The sequence below is a fragment of the Hemitrygon akajei genome, chromosome 8 (genome assembly GCF_048418815.1).
Source record: "Hemitrygon akajei chromosome 8, sHemAka1.3, whole genome shotgun sequence".
NCBI classification, from domain to species: domain Eukaryota; kingdom Metazoa; phylum Chordata; class Chondrichthyes; order Myliobatiformes; family Dasyatidae; genus Hemitrygon; species Hemitrygon akajei.
This window is the reverse complement of record NC_133131.1, coordinates 46,510,083-46,529,765: the sequence shown is the minus strand read 5'-3', so window position 1 is coordinate 46,529,765 and position 19,683 is coordinate 46,510,083. Positions and strand designations below refer to the sequence as shown.

At 40.4% G+C, this 19,683-nt stretch overlaps 1 protein-coding gene across 3 annotated transcripts in view; it reads left to right on the top strand.

The window, feature by feature from the left end:
• The window catches only part of ap2b1 (adaptor related protein complex 2 subunit beta 1), a 283,798-nt gene that overhangs the window by 224,801 nt on the left and 39,314 nt on the right, over positions 1-19,683 (top strand). For all 3 annotated transcript variants that reach the window (XM_073053794.1, XM_073053796.1, XM_073053795.1), the window contains one exon: positions 12,012-12,166. In XM_073053794.1, the coding sequence (XP_072909895.1) occupies positions 12,012-12,166 (155 nt within the window). The remainder of the gene's footprint in view (positions 1-12,011; positions 12,167-19,683) is intronic.

Here is a 19,683-nt window from a genome sequence, read left to right as displayed (position 1 = left end):
AACTCTATAACCTTTATCAAAAAAAATTCAATCCACGCTTGCTGTAATCCATTCAGGTTTGTGGTCCCTGTATGTGCCAAGGTTGTGATGAGGTCTGGCAGACCCAAACAGTATCAGTGGGCAAGTTATGGGTACATTTCATTTAATAGCATTGTTCATGGAATCTTTGATTGTTCCATTAATAGTCAGACCAATGGGAAAGTTTGTACAGTAATACTGGAATTTTAATAATGTGGCTGAAATGTCAGTGTTCCTTTGGATCATATTTTCACATACCCTCCTTCCGTCATTGTTTGAGGAAACAAATTTTTTCACTTCCCCTGCCGTCTGTTATCAGTATGACGGTTCAATGGTACAATTTAATATCAGAGAATGTATACAGTATACAACCTAAAATCCTTCCTCTTCACAGACACCCACAAAACACAGAAACACCCCAAAGAATGAATGACAAAAGCCGCAAGAACCCCAAGGCACCCCCCCCCCCCCCACACGCACAAGCAGCAGCAAAAATATCAACCACCACTTCCCACCATGCAAGGAACAGCCAAGCCCCCCAGAGTTCATCAAGATCTACTGTCCATCCCAAAAGGCTCTCTCTCTCACTAGCAAAGGAGAGCGAGGTCGCTTCCGCAACAGATGACAGAGAGTCTTGCGGTGTCGCTTATTTGAGCTTCCCCCAACTCAAGGGCCTTCTTTCGACAGCGTACACTGCTTTCTCGATGTTTCAGTGTCCTGTGGTGCTTCAGGCGGCGAGGAGGCAAGGCTGCACCCCAAAGGCACACATCTTCCTGGCCACACCTGGAGATAACAAAAGCACCAGGCCACTCAGCAAGCTCCGAGAGTGAGAACCCACCACCGTGAAGAACATCAGTCTGAGTGGAGCTATGGATCGCAGACCCCGACAGGATGGAACAACTTTTAACATTTAAAAACTCATTATTTAGGAATTATATTCCAGGTAGTCATACAGGTTTAGTAGTTATAGTGCAATTACTTCCATGAGGAGGAGTATAGGAAACTGATACAGGACTTTGTGATATGGTGCAACTCAAACTACCTGCGTCTCAATATCACCAAGACCAAGGAGATGGTGGTGGACTTTAGGAGATCTAGGCCTCATATGGAGCCAGTGATCATTAATGGAGAATGTGTGGAGCAGGTTAAGACCTACAAGTATCTGGGAGTACAGTTAGACGAGAAGTTAGACTGGACTGCCAACACAGATGCCTTGTGCAGGAAGGCACAGAGTCGACTGTACTTCCTAAGAAGGTTGGCGTCATTCAATGTCTGTAGTGAGATGCTGAAGATGTTCTATAGGTCAGTTGTGGAGAGCGCCCTCTTCTTTGTGGTGGCGTGTTGGGGAGGAAGCATTAAGAAGAGGGATGCCTCACATCTTAATAAGCTGGTAAGGAAGGCGGGCTCTGTCGTGGGCAAAGTACTGGAGAGTTTAACATCGGTAGCTGAGCGAAGGGCGCTGAGTAGGCTACGGTCAATTATGGAAAACTCTGAACATCCTCTACATAGCACCATCCAGAGACAGAGAAGCAGTTTCAGCGACAGGTTACTATCGATGCAATGCTCCTCAGACAGGATGAAGAGGTCAATACTCCCCAATGCCATTAGGCTTTACAATTCAACCGCCAGGACTTAAGAACTTTTTAAAAGCTATTATTAATGCTTTTTGAGATAGTGATTTAGATGCATATCATATTTTTTACTGAGTTAAGTATTGTATGTAATTAGTTTTGCTACAACAAGTGTATGGGACATTGGAAAAAAAGTTGAATTTCCCCATGGGGATGAATAAAGTATCTATCTATCTATCTATGAGATTAGGGTTTAAAAGCAGTTTCAAATCAATTATACATTCACAATGGGATTATATTTTTGGTGAGTAAATACAGACTAAAATGTACTAGCATCTATTTCCTGTTCAGAGTAAACTAACTATATACTGTTATGAAATGGCAAGGAAACACTTCCTTCAGTCAACAATTTCAATATCACTATTTTGTTTGTTTACATAGCTGAAGTGGTTATTCTAATTTTTCATTATTAGCATTCCTTAAGATTCTCGGACAAAAGCCCAGAGATTGAGCTTTTATTTTATGACAGTATGTTGAATATTCCATTCCATTTAGCCAGTCTAAACCACAAGGATCCATTACACATCACCCTTTCTTAACATTCTCACACCTCTGTACATTGACAGAGTCTTGGTTCTATCAGGGCTTGCTGACAGATGTTAGATTTTGCCATTTTCTGGATTTGTGAGCCACAAGCCATTTCTGATTTTGCAGCCGGCCAGCTCTGTTAATGTAGGCAGAGTTTGCCATTCTCCTTGCAGGTGTTGTTATTTAAGCAATGTTTCTAATACTAACCTCTGGGATAAGCAGTGTTTCTAATACTAACCTCTGGGAAGTAACAGTGAGCATTTCCCTCCAGTCCAAAAAACACAGCCTTTCACGATTGTTCTTTGTTAGTAATTTTCCGCTCTGCATTCTTACAGTTGCTTCTATTCCAATGACTTCAAATGTGATGGCAAACTTTGCATGGTAGTTTATCAAACAGCATTTCCAACTCTATATTGCCACGTCAGTTATATTTTGCCTTTCAGCATACACAATTTATCAATATACTCTTTCAAGTTAGTTGGGCATATTTTGCCTTTTATAAATTCATGCTAACTTTTTCTGAACAATTGACTTTTTTAAGCAGCTTCTAATTCTATCCCTCACACCACTGAGGGTAGCTTGATTGGTTTATATCTCCACCCTTCACTGAGGAAGGGTATAACGTCAGTAATGATCTAATCCATAAGCCCAGTGGCGCTGCTGCCTCACAGTTCCCGTGACACTGTTCCAATCCAATCTTCGGAGCTGTCGGTGTGAAATTTACGTGTTCTCCCTATCACCACTTGGGCTTCTGGGTGCTCCAGTTTCCTCCTACATCCCAAGAGTTAGTAGGTTGGTCTGCTGCTGTAAATTTGCCCCTAACGTGTAGATGAGTGCAGAATCTGAAGGAGGCTGAGGAGACTACAGAGAGAATAAATTAAGATTAGTGTAGACCTGGGGTGCACGGACCCCTTGGTTAATGGTAAGGGTCCATGGCATAAAAAGGTTGTGAATTGAATTGAATTGACTTTATTACTTACATCCTTAATATACATGAGGAGTAAAAATCTTTACATTATGTCTGAATGTGCAATTAGAGTAATTTATAATAAATAGTATGTACTATGTACAATAGGATAGTCAATATAACATGGAAATACAGTTGCGTCAGCATGAATTAAGCAGTCTGATGGCCTGGTGGAAGAAGCTGTTCTGGAGCCTGTTGGTCCCAGCTATTATACTGCAGTACCATTTCCCAGCTAGTAGCAGCTGGAACGGTTTGTGGTTGGGGTGACTCGGATATCCAATGATCCTTCGGGCCCTTTTTACACACCTGTGTTTGTAAATATCCTGTATAGTGGGGATTTCACATTCACAGAAGAGTCCTGAGATTGAGGGAAGTACAGTTCCCATACCAGGCAGTGATGCAGCCAGTCAGGATGCTGTCAGTCGAGCCCTTGATGTAGATGGTTGCTTGGTTGTGGTTAGAATGGCCTATTTCTGTGAGGACCAACTTTGACTTTCTGATTCCCTTGAATGATTCCTTTGGAAGATTATGGCCAGTGCTTCTGCAATTTCCTCCATTACTTTTCCTCAAACTGTATCCCACATGGATCAGGTTACTTAGCCAACTAGTCTTCCCAATAACTCGTCATCAATTTTCAAGACAGGCAAAAGATTTTCACTGCACAGTGTGACGTCCAAGCTGTTTCCGCTCATCTTTTCTGAGGGGAAATCTGCCTCCAAAACTGCTGCTGAAATTGTCAGGTGTGGCGGTCTCTCGCAATTATATATGGCCATAATTTTATTCTTTATCTCTGACTATTTCATGGAAACAGCACCAAGCAACCAGGAAAACTTAGAAGGAAGCTACTCAAAATTGTAGCTATCATTTTCTGTTTAGATAATGATTAAAAAGTAGTATGCCTTAGCTGTTTGAAAAGCTAGAAGGCACAGTTAGCATAAATGAAAGCATAGAAGGACCGCACTGAGGGTCTGGGGGCAGAAGTTGAAAACTAATGAGTCTCTGGTGAATAGCTGGAATGGAACAAATGAGCAGTTAATAATGGGTTGCTTAACTCCTTTTAAAAAAAACGTGATAAGATTGAGTTGAATGTATGTCAGAGTTAGAGGGGTAAACAAGATATGATAATTTCTTTGCTGCTGGGACATGAAATACATCTTCCATTGAGTATTCGATTTTTCAGAACTTTAATACAGCAATTTGAGCCACTCCCAGAACAAGGGGAAAATATTTGCAGAATTCTTTTGCTAATTAAATCAGCAAAGTAGGATTCATGAGAGAGAAGGATTCTGCAGTTTGTGTAGGAGGAGTTGAATTCATTGGTTGTGGAAAATCTCAACTGGCTGATACTTAGTGACCCATGCCAGGGAAGGTTGAACCTGAATCTAGATTGAAGCGATTCAAGTCAGGGTCCCAGAATTGTTTAGAAGCTCGGCAAAATGTCCCCCGTAATTTTTTTTGTTACTTTTGCCCAAACCATTATAATCTTTAGCTTCTGTGTAAACAATTGTACATGTTTGTATCAGACCCAATGAAGTTTGTACAGTAAACCTTGATAAAAAGAAAAACTGATGAACCTTCCTTACTACAGTATAAGGAGACACTAAGCACTTGCTCTGTGCCAGGCCATAGGACAAAATACACTACATTAAATGGAAAGAACTGTTTCCGAATAAAAAGCTGAACATATTGGAAATACTCAGATGATAAGGCAGTGTATTTGGACAGCAAAACAGTGTTAATGTTTCTGCAGAATGGTCCAATAAAATGGAGCTTCTTTTTTTCTGTTGCTTTCCATTTAAAATCACAAATCCTTGTCTCTGAATTTGTCATCCCTGTTTCACTGAAAACCATTCCATCACCTCAGCCTGTCATTTTCCTTAGTGTGGCTTTTGGTTCCAGTTCCTTTAGTTCAAGCCTTGTTGATTTGAATGGATATGACCAGGAGCTTATAGCTACTTTGGCCATTCACCAACAGGACTGACCACTGTGTGACATACTATCAGGCTCTGTTCCCACTTGCCAAAGCTGCTCTCTGTTCTAGGCCAACCTTAGATAGCAAAGTCAAAGCCTGGCTGTTTTTATCACTAGAGGAAAAACAATTCTGGACTGTTCTTCCACTCTCAGTTCCAAAAACATGCGAGCAGTCCATGTAATTATTCATAATTTATTAAGCTTGCCTGCATCACTGCCACCCTATAAACCAGGTTACAAAGCTCAGCTGCTATATCTTGCCTCCTACTAGGTCCCACTTGTAGTTCACTCATGAGCTTGTTAACTAGACAGGCAACAGGTTAACTAATGCTTCAGTTTTAAAGTACTCATCCATGTTTTCAAATTCCTCCATTGACTAACTAACTTCTGTATCACCAAGAGCTCCAGAAGCTATATAATCCAGCAGGCTATGTTCTAATCCCAGCCACTTGACCCTATCTGGTTACGCTAGTTAGTTCTGCATTCAGTTGCCCGAAACCCTAAATAGTGAAGTTCTGTCTGATTCTTTCATTGTATCCACCTTTATTGTTTCTTAAAAGCCATTTCCTCACAATTCCCTATTATCTTTATCTGTCATTTGTTCAGTAACACTCCTCTGGAACATTTTGGGATGTTTATGCTATATTGAAAGCCGTAAATAAATGGAAGGTGAATGTTGTGAAAAGATTGGACCTGAACCTGCTGTTGCTGTTCCTGCAAAGCAGGGTGAAATGAAGGCTTTTTGGAACAATGTAGACAGATACTACAGTGCACACAAAAGCAATTTACAATCTTGGCAGGATTGGAATTGAGAGAAACGTCATTGGCTATAATTTCACCTGATCAAAACCAAGTCAGGAAGTGAAACCACCATAGAAAACAAATAGAAAAAGGTGGAAGCTTTACAATTTGGCAAATATATTTTTTATGTAAAAAACATTTCCATTATTTTCATTATAACTTATAAAAATTCCAAAAATACAATATCTGTTCATGATTTTTTTTAAAAAAGGCAGAGTTTGATTGGTGTTTATAAAATCAAGGATTGTTGCCAGTGATAAAAACACATTGTTCTTGGCAGACCCATTTGTCACAATATTATTGTGAACATTCACATTCAGGTCTGTTCACCTTCTCAATGCTGGAGATACGCAAAATTTATGTGTATCTCTTGGTGTTATCTGTGACTGTGAAGCTCAATTTTACCAGTGCTTTTACTGTTATGTCTTCTGTCTTTGTATTCTACTACTGCAGCATAGCAGCAAATTGCATGTCGTATGAGATGGTGATAATAAACTTGATTCTGATTTCCAGTTTTTACAGTTATAAAAAGGAATAAGTTGATTAAAACAACTTCTGATTTAGAGCATGCGAGGATTTTTACTGAATTATTCAGCTTTTTCCTCCCAGCTGGAACATCACTGGAATAAATAAGGTTAAACGACTCTAAGCTCAGAGAGCAATTGAACTGTGCATCGACTGCAGAATAACGATAGATTTACACAGCCAGAAATTCCAGCAAGATTCAATATTAACTTGCTTTTTGTGGAATTTCACACTGTTTACACATAGAGGAGACTATCTAAAGTCTCCATACTTTAAATGGGTTACAACATTCATTAAACAAACAATTGAAATGTATATTAAATATGGTGGTCCACAGATGGTTTAGGGTAGCACATCTTTAATGCCACCTAGGGAAATTGTTTGAAATCTGATCCAGAAACACAATAAATACTACAATTTCCTTCTGGGTCTTTGTTTTATCTAATATTTGGAGGCTTGCAAATGCCAGGCATGAGCATTAGTGAACATCATTGGTGCATATTAAAGATACAGCTATCATGGGTTACCCATATGGAAGCAGGCATTCAAACATTACACCCCAGATGATAACTGTGCCCTAATTTGTATCCCTGAATAGATTACCTAACCAGTTAAATAATATAATGCAGAGTTCCAGCTGTACGATGGGGAGCATTCTGACTAGCTGCACTGTTCTGGTATGGAGGTGAGGTGGGGTGGGGGGGGGGGGCTACTGCACAGCATCCAAGTAAACTGCTGAGAGTGGTCAAATTAGTCTGTTCCATTCTGGGTGCCAGCCTTTGTAGTATCCAAAACATCTTCAAGGAGTGGTGCCTCAGGAGTGGGCTAATGGGTAGAGGTGTTAATCAGCTTGGGGGAAGTAACTATTTTTGAGTCTAGTAGTCCTGGTGTGGATTCTGCGTAGTTTCTTCCCCAATGGGAGTGGGGCCAACAGTCCATAGCAGGGTTGGTGGGATTATTTATGATATTGCTGGCCTTTTTCTGGCATCTTTCTATGTATATGTCCTTGAGGGTATGTAGGCTGGTGCTGGTGATGCGTTTGGCAGTTTTAACAACCCTCCTGTCCGTCACAAGGCTGTTTCCGTGCCACACAGTAATGCAGCACGTTAAGATGCTCTTATCTGCGCATCTATAGAAGATCTTATTGATGTGCATAGTTCTGCTCTCTTCAGCCTCCTCAGAATGTGGAAGCATGTTGGTGAGCTCTCTTGACTGTGGAGGATGTGTTATGGGACCAGGAGAAGTTGTACAAGATAAGGAGTAGTTTCTACTGCTTTGCCACCAATGAAAAGAGAGGTGTGTATGGTCCAAGTTCTCCTGAAGTCAATAACCATCTCCTTTGCCTTGTTGACATTGAAGGAGAGGTTATTTTCCTTGCACTAGGCTTTGATCTCTTCCACCTCCTCACCATTGTTGGGGATGAGCTCCACCATTGTCGAGTCATTGGTGAATTCGATAATGTGATTGCTTGGGTACTTTCCGTGCAGTGGTATGAGAGCAGTGTGTACAACACCGGGGGGCACTCATGTTGATGATGGGGAGGGAGGAGAGGTTGTGCATCCTGACAGTCTGTTTGAGGTGTGTTGATTACACCCAATTACACAGTGATCAAGAATGTTATTTCCACTTAAATAGTTGATCTGTTCTGAAACATGTCTCCAGTATTTCGTCTCTTTGCTAATTACATTTAACCGTAAGAAAGCATTAATTTATGGATTAATGTTACTTGGTTTCAGTAGACAGGTTAGGATTCTTTTTCTGCAGGTTTATATAAGCCAGGGAGTGAATGAAAAATTACTTGTCTGGTAGCTTATTTTGCAACACTCATAACACCAAATGTGGTTACTGTTCAATAATTTGCTGTTGTGACAGTAATGCAGTTACAAGGAAAATAGAGCATCAGCTAGTCTGGTTATGTCTGAGGGACTCAAGTAACCTCTGGGGAAAATCAATGATTTGCTGCAGATTTTAGTCTATTCCCTCATTCTTCTGCAGCAGGAGTCTAGGGGAACGTTCAATGAAGATACAGAAGGCTATGATTGGTTTAGAGAGTGCAAACAGAGGGGAGCTGTTTCAGTAGCTGATGGATCAAGAACTAAGAGACATAAATTTACTTTGAAGATAAACTTTCAGAGCCTGCATCAAGGAGTAATAATTACTACGTGAAATTATCTGTTTTATAGTAACTCTTCCTGTGCCTTCTCTGAGTGATGCTGCCAGCTCATGTCATCTATTTGTCAGACTTGATTTGATGCTGTACACGGTGTGGCACAAGGCTGTTAAGAACTCAATTGAAATTTCTAAAGCCTGTTTCAGATAGAATCCTAAAGGCCAGCAGAAATTTGGCATTCAGTGTATCTGAGTGGTGGAAAGCTCCAATAAGAGCAGACAGGCTGCTAGTTTATTTTGCTGGTTCATTTGTATTCAAGATCCTCAAAAGCTGTCAGCTTACATCTGGAGAACAGTTTACAGTTTTGGCCTAAGACAGCTAAGAGAACAGTAATGTGCTTGCTGCTAACATTTTGAGCTACGATTTGATCAGGTGGGGTCCTAGTCTTAAAAATATCTTAGAAGAGACAATGTATAATAACAAAAAAGAGCTTGTTAGCATAAAATGTGTCTTTATTATAAAGTGTCTTAAGGTGCTTGAAAAGAAAACAAACCAGCAAATATTCTCTTTAGACTACAGGATAGTGTTTGGTTAAAATACTGAGGCAGTAATTGGTGACTTCAAGAAAATATCCAAAGGCTAGGCTCAATCATTTAAATGTTCTTACACAAGATGCAAGGGACAGACAAGAATAATCTAGGATAAAGGCATTCAGTGTAGGTGGTTGATAAGGACACTATTAGAAACAGTTCAGAGGTAACGAGTGTGGAAAAGAGTTTTGGCAGTGATGAGGATGAGGTGAGGGCATAGTCTACAGTGTGAAAGAGGATGGAGATAGTTTTAATGTTGCGCAAAATATGTTTTGCAGCTTAACTACAGATCAAACAGAACATCAGTGTTCCTAAGTTGAAAGGGGCTGGTGTCTACACCAAGGGAGCTGAGCTTTTGGTGGGGCATCAGAAAGTATAACTTCAGACTTTGGTCAGTCTGCTGTTTGTTTATTTAGAGATACTGCACAAAGCAGGCCCTTCTGGCACAACAAGCTGCCCCACCTAGATTATCCTAGACATGAGGCACTCTACTTCTTCCACAAACTGATGACAGACCCGCAGAATGAGCATGTGGAGGAAACTGAGGGGTCAGGAGAACAAGATGTACCTCTGTGTCCATGATTAATTTAACTGGGAGGCATTGTGTACATCAGAATCAGATTGATTATCATTGACTTGTACGAGATTATGTACATCAGAATCACGTTGATTATCACAGACTTGTATGATATGATATTACAATGAATTACAGAAATAAATTATACAAATGAAAGGAATAGCAAGTTAGTATCCATAGATTCACAAACTTTCAGAAATCTGATGGTGGGGGGGAAAAAGCTGTTTCTAAATCACTGAATTTGAGTCTTTCTCCCCACTGGTCGTAACACGGAGTGGGCATGTCCCAGAAGGTGAGGGTCATTGCTAACAGATCCTTCCACATTGAGAGACCATTTTTAATTAGACATCCACAATGAAGAGGAGTCAAAGATTGGATCCTTGTGTAGTGAAGCTATTGCAGGTTTTCACAGTGAAGGAAAGAATCGGATAATGACACTTCTACAGAATTGTTCATAGGGAAAAGTGATGCTATCAACCATGTTCAAATCGCAGATGGATTTTGGAGGGCAAGGAGAGAAAACCAGTTGCGATCAGCACCACACTATTACAGCTCAGGGGTATGGAGTTTGGAGTTCAATTTCAGCGCGATCTGTGAGGAGTTTGTACGTCCTCCCCATGGGTTTCCTCCAGGTGTTCATTTCCTCCAAAGACGTGCTGGATAGTAGGTTAATTGGCCATTGTAAATTGTCCTGTGATCAGGCTAGAGTTAAATAGGTGGGTTGTTGGGCTCATTGAGCCGGAAGGGTCTGTTCTGCGCTGTATAATATCACAGGATAAATGCAGTAGTATCCCAGCCAGTGCAAGAACTCTGATGCTAGTCAGGAAAAATATACTAACTTATGTTATTAATCATAATGAATTGTTTGCCATTTTTATTGCTTAATATGATTCTACAGTTACACGTCTTGTACAAGAGAAACACTATTTATGTCAAACTCTAATTTGTTATATAACATTCCAGATATTAATTTTATACATAGACTAGTAATGTCTAACGTAGCTGCAGAACTCGCAATGTGAATCAAAGAGTTAATAACTACTTCAGATGAGTCAGACAGTAGTAGTTTAGGCCATAGGTGTGTAAGTTTGACATATCTGCAGCACGCTCACAGTCGGTAGTAGAAAAGGGAGGAAGAAAATGAAGGAACAAGCAAGAGAGGTTTATTTTAATATTGAAAGTTAATTTAAACACTGATTAACATAATATAGAAGTACTAACTTTCATAATATGTGATATTACTATTAAATCTGCTTACATGATCTACATCACCATTCCAATGAAAAACCTCTGCAGCCACTTGTAAATTAATTTTATCAGGCAAATAGATGTGGGAATAATCACAATATACATCACTGCACTCCCAGTGTAAATGATGTAAATGTTAAGATTTTGTATGAAATGACAACTGAAGTATTTGGTCCATTGACATTATGCCTTGGTACACGTATAAACCCTTATGAGCTTTACGGTAGAGACTATGGTAATACTTGCTTCAAGTTGGTTTTGTATCTCCAATGCCAGAAATAAGAAATAGAGCTCAAGTGTCATCCAGATAGGGGAGAGAAAAAGGTCAGTTCAAGCTTCTGCTAAATCTTGCGCTGAATGGTGCAAAAGATTGTTGGGAGTGGCCAATGAGCGGTTTGCTTATTCAAGTAATACTATGTGCAGGCCATCATTGAAGGTAGTAATTTGTGGTTTTTGGATTTGCTTTTTGATGCTGGTACAATTTTAATGTACGGTTGGTGGTACATGGACTTACTGATCTCTCAGATTCTAAATTAATATATGTATTTTAATCTCTTAAAAATGCAAAATATAATCATTGCCCTGATGCTTAATTTATAAACTATTACTTTCTGTTGACCTCAAGAATTTAAAATTCCTCTACATTACAGGCATTAGTTCAACTTCCTGATAATAACATTTCTGTGTGCAGAGCCAGAATTTTAATTAAGTTAAAACCTAAACAACAGCTACTGTTTCAGCTTTCAGATTATCCTTAAGTAATGCAGTTGTATGCCAGTCAATATGACGGAAAATCCAGGATCTAATATGCTTGTCAGGTACGATTTAGATGTAGATATTAAAAAAAACAGTGCATTTCTCTCACTGCTAGCTAGTCATACTAAACAGATAGAGAATATGCCAATCAAATTTGGCTGCGAAGATAACCAATGAAGAACTATAAAAATAACCAATTAACAATAAACAATAAAATTCTATCAGTAAGGAAACAATATATAGGTGAAATTGTATCTGTGCTGGTATTTACTGTTATGTTTCTTTTCAGACATGGTGTCCAATAAACTGCAGAATAGCAACGTGTTTACCATTGCTAAAAGGAATGTGGAGGGACAGGATATGTTGTATCAATCCTTGAAGCTGACCAATGGGATTTGGATGCTGGCAGAACTGCGCATTCAACCTGGAAACCCCAACTACACGGTAAGTGCTCATTATCGTCCAAAGATGATTTTTAATCATATAAAAATCTTTCTGAAGGCTGCTTCTGCTGATTGGTCATGCTTATAAAACCCACAGAAGTTGGGCGGCATTTGGAACTTCATATCTAGCTTGTCTAGGCAATTTGGTGGAAAATCAGCTCCAATTTGAGCGTAATCACTGCCCTGTCGCTCCTTGATAGTTTATCTGCATGATGGTGGGTGTGAAAGGGACACAGCTGGCCTTCTGAAACCTTTTCGATGAGAACATGGACGTATGGTTCCCTGTGCCTCATTTCAGAAGGTGATCAGATATTAGGGAACTATACCTAAGCTAAAAGTGTTCACTTTGCCATTATATTTGGCTTGATGGTGGAAGACGTCGGTCATAATTGGATTTTCTTGAAAGTTACCATAGTTTCTTCCACAACGTCCTATGTATACACCAATACTGCTCTCAGTTTCATGTGATTTAATTTAGTCCCGACTAAGAGAGGTAACATCTAAGAGGAGAATAAAAGTGAGTTTAAAACAAGATGTAAGTGGGTGGTTGATGGCCAGCACAGACTTAGTGGGCCAAAGGGCCTGTTTCTCTGCTATACCTCTCTAACTCTCTCTAACAGGTGCACTTGCTACAGTAGCTTCCTCTGAGCCAGGCACACAAATTCCATGCAAAACACAGCCATTTACTCAATGTTTGTGCATTTATTCGTATCACAAAATACCCCTGGTGTGCTTCGATTTTTCTTCACATGCATAAATACATTCATTGTATTCCAATTCTAAAATTCACGTCATATTATTAATGCATTGTGCTTCAGAGGTATAATTTTTGAAGGTTTTTATAAGAATACATGGAAAAGGAGACAGTATAATTGTTTTCAGAATGCTAACTTTTCCCCATTCTGGATTTGGCATGATAAAGTGAAACTGGTAAACGTGACACCAGGTTCAGTGCTGAACTGCATCACCACTTCTGAATTCCTAAACTAGCATTGCCAAGGCTGACAACCGTGATCTTTGTACTCAGAATCGTGTGAAACACGGATTGAAAAAAATTATGGACTAAAATTCTGTGCAGTTACAGAAATCATCAACATGCTGTACAGGGGAATAGAACATCAGGCTAAATATAACAGGGTTATATTAGATTATATTGGTTAAATACAAGATTAAACCTCCGTTTATAAATATGAAGTTGACAGTAAGCCATTCAGGTATTCAAGTCTATTGCGCCTTTTTGTTAATTGATGAGTGATTGTCCCTCAACTCCATTTTCCTGACTTTGTTATACATCTCTTAGTACTCTCACCTAATAAAATATACATCTCCCGTTAAAGGAGAGAGTTCCACATTTCCACTAAAGCCCAGGATATGCAAGAAACCTTTAGTAAGCACTGTGTCCGATCATAGTACAGTCTATTCAAGAAATGCCATAGATTAAAAAATACCTGTTTCCATACCATTACATTTCAAGCATCATCACAAGTTGTGTTAAGGAAGTTGTGTATACAAAGTTTTATAGTGTACCTTCTCAATTCTCATGGATATTACAGGTTGTTTATTCTGTAGTTGTAGTCATGTTGAGATGCAGTGTATTCACATTTATTAGGGCCTGTATTATTGACTTATCTGAGTTCCCTGATTATGCCCCAGGGAATTAATCTTGAGAACATTGGCCACAGTATACAAAATATAATATTCCAGACAAATTGGCTGAAAGTCTTTCTGCCTCTGGACTGGTTCCCCATATGGACAAATATAACATGGATCTTGCTCAACAGAGATTGTATCACAGCTGACATTACCATCTTAATGTCTACCCACATCAGTGCACCTGTTTACATACAAATTTGGACATTAGATTTAGAGAAGGGATTTAGTATAGAAGGTAATTTGCAGGCTCAGGAGAATTGAATCAAGCCTTAAATTGCAAGAACAGATTGCTCAACCTGTGTTTTTGTTCCCTGGAACTGCAAAGATTAAGATGAGCTGTGTAAAATGAGAGTAAGGACTATCCAGAGAATCTAGTTCTTCCAGAGGCAGTGTGAAGAATGCAGATCATCATAGCAAGCACAATCTTAAAATTATGATAAACATCAGGACATTTTCAACATAGAGGACTGATGAATTTTCTCCAGTGATTTTCTCCATTCAGACTTAGAGATGCCAGAAATAGCTGGGAATGAAAATGAAATTACCGTAGATTCCGGATTTTAAGCCGCTACTTTTTTCCCACATTTTGAACAGCTTTGAACTCTGCGGCCTTTAATACGGAGCGGCTAATACATGATTTTTTTCATGCTGCCAAAAACATTTTGCCTCGTAACAGTAGACCAATAAAATTGATGAGTAGTTCACAGAGGTCCAATGAAATTGTACGATAAATCAAGCGCACTTTCACAATTAAATTATTGTAAATCAGTCATTTGTACTCACCCTCATCAACATGGAAAACACTCGAAGAAAAGCATTGTGCTGCCTTTATGGCAGTTATTTAGTTTATAATATTTTCGCTTAGTAATTCATTTTCTAGTTAAAGTTAGAAGAGTTTTAACTATATTTGTTTTCTGTACTACATCGCGGGATGCTATGACGTCACACCCGGTTTCGCCGCGTCTTGTGGGAAAAATGCCGTTTGCGATAAACGGGATAGCGGGGGGGAGCGGCGGAGCGGCGGAGCCAAAACGCTGCTTTTAAGTTAAAGGCGATCAATAACTTTTCCTGGTAGGCTGCAGTATATATATTTTTTACCAGTCGTTAGGAGATATTGGAATGTTGTTCAGTAAAAAAGTATACGCAACGTATATTTAAAAGTAGCCGCGTTACAGGCACGGTTCGAAAAAAAGCATTTGCAATATGTATTTGTTTATGTTACCATATGGATTTAATTAAAAGTTAAAAAATCCTCACGTGTAATATCTTTCTGTGTAAATATCTCATATTACAACGTGGGACACCTGCGGCCGAAAATCCGGTGCGGCCTAAAATCCGGTGCGGCCTGTACAAGTAAAAAATTGATTTTCTTTCTAAAATTAGAGCCAGCGGCTTTTAATCAGGTGCGCTCTGTAGTCCGGAATCTACGGTATTTCATTCCTTCAACAAATTAGGAACTATGAAGAATTTGCAGGTATTGACAATCATCTTGAATGTTACAATGAAAAGAAAGATTTGGAGGTTGCAGTCATTGATAGCATTGTCTGAAAACAGTACATGTCTGCACTACCTGTGTTCATTTACAGTCAATCAAAAGAACGCAGACACTGGATGAATTCCTCCATCGATAACTAAAGGGAACTAATACACAGTTTTATGATACTGTAGTAGTATTGAGAGTGCTCTGATTTCTTCTATATTTCATTTAAATATTTCATTTGTTACTCAGTTAAACGCTAGTTTGTCTTTTAATACCCTTTTAACTCTTTCCGAGTAACTTCAGCAAATTGAAGCAGCTGCTTAATTGGGCCAAAATATACTGGACACAATGTGACCCTATTAACCGGAATCCACTGTACTTGCTGTGTGAGCTTTTTTAATTGTTGTGTTAAATACAAGGCACTATTATAGGTTAATCATACCTACTTTGGTTGTAATTGATGATAATTGACATTTATCATTACTGTCATTTCACATCCATTATTTAAGTGGTTAAAATGCTGCAGATTACTTTTTCTCATTTAAAGTAACTTTAAGTCTTGATTTTTCTTGGTAATTAATGCACATCTAACTGGTACTTTATTGCAAGAAGGACATATTAAAAAGTCCTTTTACTAGGCTATGGTTTCACCTGCCACTTTTAAAGCATCATTCAACTGAAAACATTTGCAAAGCTGTCAAATGAAGTATTAATCCCATTTGGTCAGACAGCTGGTGCTCCAGCTTCCAGACAGCCGCCAACACCTCATCACTCCAACTTGCACAACCATCACACACATGCTTCTACTGTCTATGTCAATGGTTCTGTGAAGGGAGGACGTTTATGTGGTGAGATGGCCTTCATTGTTCAAGTGACCTACATGATCCTAAAACTATAATCATTCACATTTGATGATATGAAAAAAGTGTTCAGTATTAACTTCAGATCAAAACGAACTGAAGAATGGCTTCAGTGTGGGAAGTTTATATCATGTGGAATATGTAGCAATGGTTATAATGATAGCAATTTTATGTAGTTTGTAATTTAAGCCAGGTTTTATCTTGATGAAGATCGTTTTTAAATTGTACCAAGTGTCTTTATCATAATTTTAAAAATATGTATGCAGTTAACAAGATTCTAAATTGGATCAGTGAAAAATCAGTGAAATGTTTTATGTATTCCATTGAATGAGATTGCCAAGTTAATGACAGTGGTGTAATATTGGGAACCTAGTTTGATATGCTGGCAACTGTCAGACACCACCTCTTATTTACCCCTTGAAACATCAACTCTCAGACACCTCCTATTACTTGCCCCTTAAAAAGCCGATGACCCCTTCTCCCAATTCCAACACTCCTCCTCTTCATGGACACCCAATTCTGCTGTTCTGCCTGCTCTGGATCTTTTCATCTCTGATTCAATAGGTATATTTAATGTCAGAGAAATGTATACAACATACATTATTTTTCTTCATAAACATCCACGAAAACAGAGTACCCCAAAGAATGAATGACAATTAAAATGTTGAACCCAATGCCCCCCTCCCACACACAAGCAGCTGCAAGACAATGACTCCCCCACCAATAAAAAAGCATCAGCACCCTCCACCGAGCACTCAAGTGTGCAGCAAACATCAACAAAGACACAGACTTCCAGCACCCCAAAGACCTGTGGTAATTCAACATACCACAGGGTCTCCCTCTCCATAGTAAGTGAAACAGGGGTGACTCCGTTTCACAGCAAGAGGAGAGATATAACAAACAACTCGCTGATATGAAAAGTCTGTTACATCGCTTTTTTGAGCTCTGCATCCAGGGAGTCAGCACCAGAAAGGTACAGCTCTCTGGACACAACCTCAGCAGCTAACCCGCTGTTCCCGATGCTCAGGGTGTTCTCCCGCTTCAGTCAGGGACACTGGCCTAGAATCAACACGTCTCCAAAGCCACGAATATCCGGAACCCTGAAGGTGCGCTCACCTTCCAGGCCACCTCCTTGGGATATCAAAAAGCGACTGGTCATGAGGCAGGTCCCATTCACACAAAGAACCCAAGTCAGAGTGTAACTCCAGGTCAGAGTCTTCAGAAGAACCCAATGAGAATCAACCGGCTCAACTTCAGCACTCTTCTCTCCTCTTCAAACCTTATCCCCACTAAGCTCACTGCCCTCCACTCCTTCTACACCAATCTCAACCTTACCATCAAAGACACAGACAAAGTGGGTGATGTTGCAGTGTGGTGGGCTGTCTTCTACCTTGCTGAGGCCAGGTAGTGACCCTCAAACTTTGTTGTACTTACCCCTTAAAAAGGACCGCACTCAAGACCATCAGTCCATTGTCTCCAACACCATCACCAACCTCATCAACTCTGGAGATCTCCCATCCACTGCCAACAATTTCATAGTTCCCCTACCCCACACTGCTCATTACTATCTCCTACCCAAGATCTGACTGTCCAGGTAGGCCCATTGTTTCTGCCTGCTCCTGCCCCACTGAACTTGTGTCTGCATACCTCGACTTTATTCCCTTTGGTTTAGTCCCTTCCTGCTTACATCGCTAACACTTCACAGCACTCAACAACTTTCAATTCCCTGGCCCTGGTTGCCTCATTTTCACGATGGATGTCCAGTCCCTGCACATCTATCCCCCATCAAGAAGACCTTAAAGCTCTGTGCTTCTTTCTTGAAAGCAAATCAGTTCCCCGCCACCACCACCCTCTTCTGTCTGGCAGAACTGGTCCTCACCTTCAACAACTTCTCTTTCAGCTCCTCCCACTTTGTCCAAACTTAAGGTGTAACCATGGGCCCCGACTATGCCTGCCTTTTCGTTGGCTATGTGGAACAGTCCATGTTCCAAGCCCTCACTGCTAATGCTCCCCATCTCTTCCTCTGCTACATTGATGACTGTATTGGTGCTGCTTCATGCACCTATGCTGAACTCATCAATTTCGTTAACATTGCCTCCAACTTCCGCCCTGCCCTTAAATTCACTTGGTCCATTTCTAACGCATATCTCCTCTTTCTCGATCTTTGTCTCCATCTCTGGAAGACACACTGTCTACCAATATATTTTGTAAACCCACAGATTCCTACTGCCATCTTGACCAGACTTCTTCCTGCTCTGTCTCCTGTTAAAAAAAAAAATGCCACTCCCTTCACTTAGTTCCTGTGTCACTGTAAATCTGTTCCCAGGATGAAGCTTTCTTTTCCAGGACATCAGAGATGTCCTCCTCCTTCAAAAAATGGATTTCCGTTTCTTCACCACTGTTTATCTCCTCCATTTCCAGACATCTGCGCTCATCCCATCTTCTCAGCACCTTAACAGAGATAGAATTCCTCTTGCCCTGACCTACCACCCATGATCCAACGCATCCAACGCAATATTTTCTGCAACTTCTGCCACCTCCAAAGGGATCCTTCCACCAAACATGTTTTTACCTGACCCTTTCCCACTTTCCACAGCGATTGCTCCCTCCGTGATTCCCTTGTCCAGTCGTCCTTCCCCACTGTTCTCCTTCCTGGCACTTAAACCTGCAGGTGTGTGACACCTTCCCATTCACCTCCTCCCTCACCTCCATTCAGGGCCCCAAATAGTCCTTCCAGGTGAGGCAGCACTTCACCTGTGAATCTCTTGGGGTCGTCTGCTGTATCCAGTGCTTTCAATGCGGCTCCCTCCACATTAGTAAGACCCGACATAAATTGGGGGTCCGCTTTGTCAAGCACCTGTACTCCATCCACAAAACAGCAGAATTGCCTGGTGGCCAATCATGTTAATTCCTGTCCCCATTCACATTCTGACATTTCGTCCGATGACCTCCTCTTCTGCCACGATGAGGTCTCTCTCAGGTTGGAGCAGCAACACAAACTATTCCATCTAGGTAGCTTCCAACCTGATGGCATGAACATCGATTTCACCAACTTCTGATAATTGTTTTTACCTTCCCTTTTCTGTCTTCTTCAATTCCCCACTCTGGCCTCTTCTCTTCACCTGCCTGTAACCTCCCCCTGATGCCTCTCCTCCTTCCCTTTCCACTCTCCTCTCCTATCAGTTTTTGTCTATTCCAGCCCTTTGCCTCTTCCATCTATCAGCTTCTTCTAGCTTGTTCTCCTCCCATCTTCTTATTCTGGCTTTGGAGTATTGTGTGCAGTTTTAGATAGAGTGAATGCAAGCAGGCTTTTTCCACTGAGGCTGGGGGGGGGGTGGGGTGGGAAAAGAAGACACGGGTTAAGAGTGAAGGGGGAAAAGTTTAAAGGGAACATGGGAGGGGGGCTTCTTCACACAGAGAGTGTGGAATGAGCTGCCAGATGAAGTGGTGAATGCAGGCTCACTTTTAACATTTAAGAAAAACTTGGACAGATATATAGATGAGAGGGGTTTGGAGGGATATGGG